Consider the following 2,234-nt stretch of genomic DNA (forward strand, 5'->3'; position numbering starts at 1 on the left):
CACAGCTATTTTTAGAGTTAAGGTCTTGCTCTGGCTCAGTCTGGTCTCAAACCTACCTCAGCCTCCCAGAGTGCTAGGATTACAAGCGTGAACCACCACGCCTGGCCTTTATTTTTTTTAATTATAAATGTATCCTACAAACAAAAGGTTATAGATTTTTAGTTTAAAGAATACAAAACAAATGCCACCTTACCCACCATCAACCTTAATGAATAAAACAAAGCCAGTACCTTTGAAACACCTGACCTTCCCCCACTTATAACCCTTTCCTATAGGAAATGATTATTCTGAATTTTCTGTCAATCTTTTATTTATAGATTTTATCATATATTTTATCACTAAACTTATTTTTTTTAATTTGTAAGTATTCTGTGACTTGCTTTTAACATTTTATTTTATTTTTTTCTATGATAATTCATGTTGCTGTAGTTCATTTCTTTGCATTGCCACTTAGTAAGTAATTCATTGTATGATTTTTCTCAGGTAATTCATTGTGGTGTTAGGTAGTATTTGAGATGCTTCTAATTTGTATTTCTTGGACACATGTTATTGTGAATAAGTGTATGTGTAAGTGTTGAAGGTGTGTACCTAAGAGTGGAATTGCTGGTAATGCATGCTGTTTTCCAAAGTGATTTTGTCACCAGTTTGACCCGCAATGGATAAGAGTTCCCGTTGCTGTCACTTGCGATGCTTTCTATGGACAGAGTTATAATTTTTGTTAATCTCATATATGTGAAATAGTATTTCATGTCATTTTAGTTGGCCATTTTCCTGATGTCTAATAAAGTTGAACATATTATCCTGCATTTATCCATTTGTCCTCTTTTGTAAAGAGCTTATTCAGATTTTCTGTACATTTTTCTCTTGGGTTTTATTAAATCAGATTAGTTCATCATACATTCTGGATACAAATTTTTTTAGTTAAATATGTATTACAAAATATCCATGTTTAATGGACGGCACCGGTGGCTCAGTGGGCAGGGTGCCAGCCCCATATACCGAGGGTGGCAGGTTTGAACCTGGCCCCAGCCAAACTGCAACAAAATTATGGTGAGCGCCTGTAGTCCCAGCTACTTGGGAGGCTGAGGCAAGAGGATCGCCTAAGCCCAAGAGTTGGAGTTGCTGTGAGCTGTGCTACCACAGCACTCTACTGAGGGAGACAAAATGAGACTCTGTCTCAAAAAAAATAATAATCCACGTTTAAGAAAATTTCCATACTGTAAGTTTTCATATATATTCTCATTTTTTTCTTCTCCAAAAGTTTTAAAGTTTACTTTTGGTGTTCCTTTTGAAGTCTGTAATTCATCTGAAATTTAATTTTTGTATATGCTTTAAGCCAATTATAAATATTACATATTCAGCATGACTATTAAATAGTTATTGTGCTCTTTTCTATGTAAAATCAAGCTTGCAAGCAGAAGTCTCAGGCAACAGATTAAACCAGCAGTGACTATTAAGCTACATCTTAATCACAATGGAAGTCAAAATACGAATGTCCTGCAGACGGACCCAGCCACCCTGCTCCATTTGGTTCAACAACTGGAACAAGCATTGGAAGAGATGAAAACAAACCACTGCAGGAGAGTTGTCCGCAACATCAAGTAGTACAGTTTTAAGCTTTTAATCCCTTTGAACCATTTATGATTGATGATGTACAGCAGTTACTTTTCAAAGTTAATTTTTTATTGATGACAATAATTCATCTAGAGTCCATTAAATTTCCTTTTTTATTCTAGGATGTTGATGTCATGATCAGAAGCTAACATAAATGTTTCTTTCTTGGTGCTAAATGCGGTCAAATTGGCAAATTAAGATGTATTTTATATTTCAAATGTGTATAGAGAATTGAATGAAGTAGAAATGAATCTATGCTCTTCTTCTGTATATACGAATGTCCAGTTTTTGATACTTCTTTTGACTGCTTAACTTTATTATTTGCCTCCTTATTAATGAAAATAAAATTCACAGTATAATGCTATTACTATGCACAGTTTTCTAAACGCTTCAATATATTTCACTTTTAAAAGCATCCTACAATAGTCCCAGCTACTCAGGGGGCTGAGGCTGGAGGATTACTTGAGTCCAGAAGCTTGAGTTCAACTTGGGCAACATGGTGAGACTATAATAATAATAATAATAATTCCACAATATTGCCACAGAATAAATAAACCTCTCAGCCTCCTTTCTATGTACTGAGAGTAAATATCATTTTTTAAATGCTTTGTTATTATAGG

The 2,234-nt window shown here is 34.4% G+C and overlaps 1 protein-coding gene across 2 annotated transcripts in view; it reads left to right on the top strand.

The window, feature by feature from the left end:
- Positions 1–2,027, top strand: part of COMMD2 (COMM domain containing 2) — a 12,124-nt gene extending 10,097 nt beyond the window's left edge. For both annotated transcript variants that reach the window (XM_003802197.3, XM_023508273.1), the window contains exon 5: positions 1,408–2,027. In XM_003802197.3, coding sequence (XP_003802245.1) covers positions 1,408–1,605 — 198 coding nt within the window. In that variant the 3' untranslated portion in view covers positions 1,606–2,027. The remainder of the gene's footprint in view (positions 1–1,407) is intronic.
- The last annotated feature ends 207 nt before the right edge of the window (positions 2,028–2,234 follow it).

This window comes from Otolemur garnettii, unplaced genomic scaffold, assembly GCF_000181295.1.
Source record: "Otolemur garnettii isolate 467f Iridium unplaced genomic scaffold, OtoGar3 scaffold00236, whole genome shotgun sequence".
Classification (NCBI taxonomy): Eukaryota; Metazoa; Chordata; class Mammalia; order Primates; family Galagidae; genus Otolemur; species Otolemur garnettii.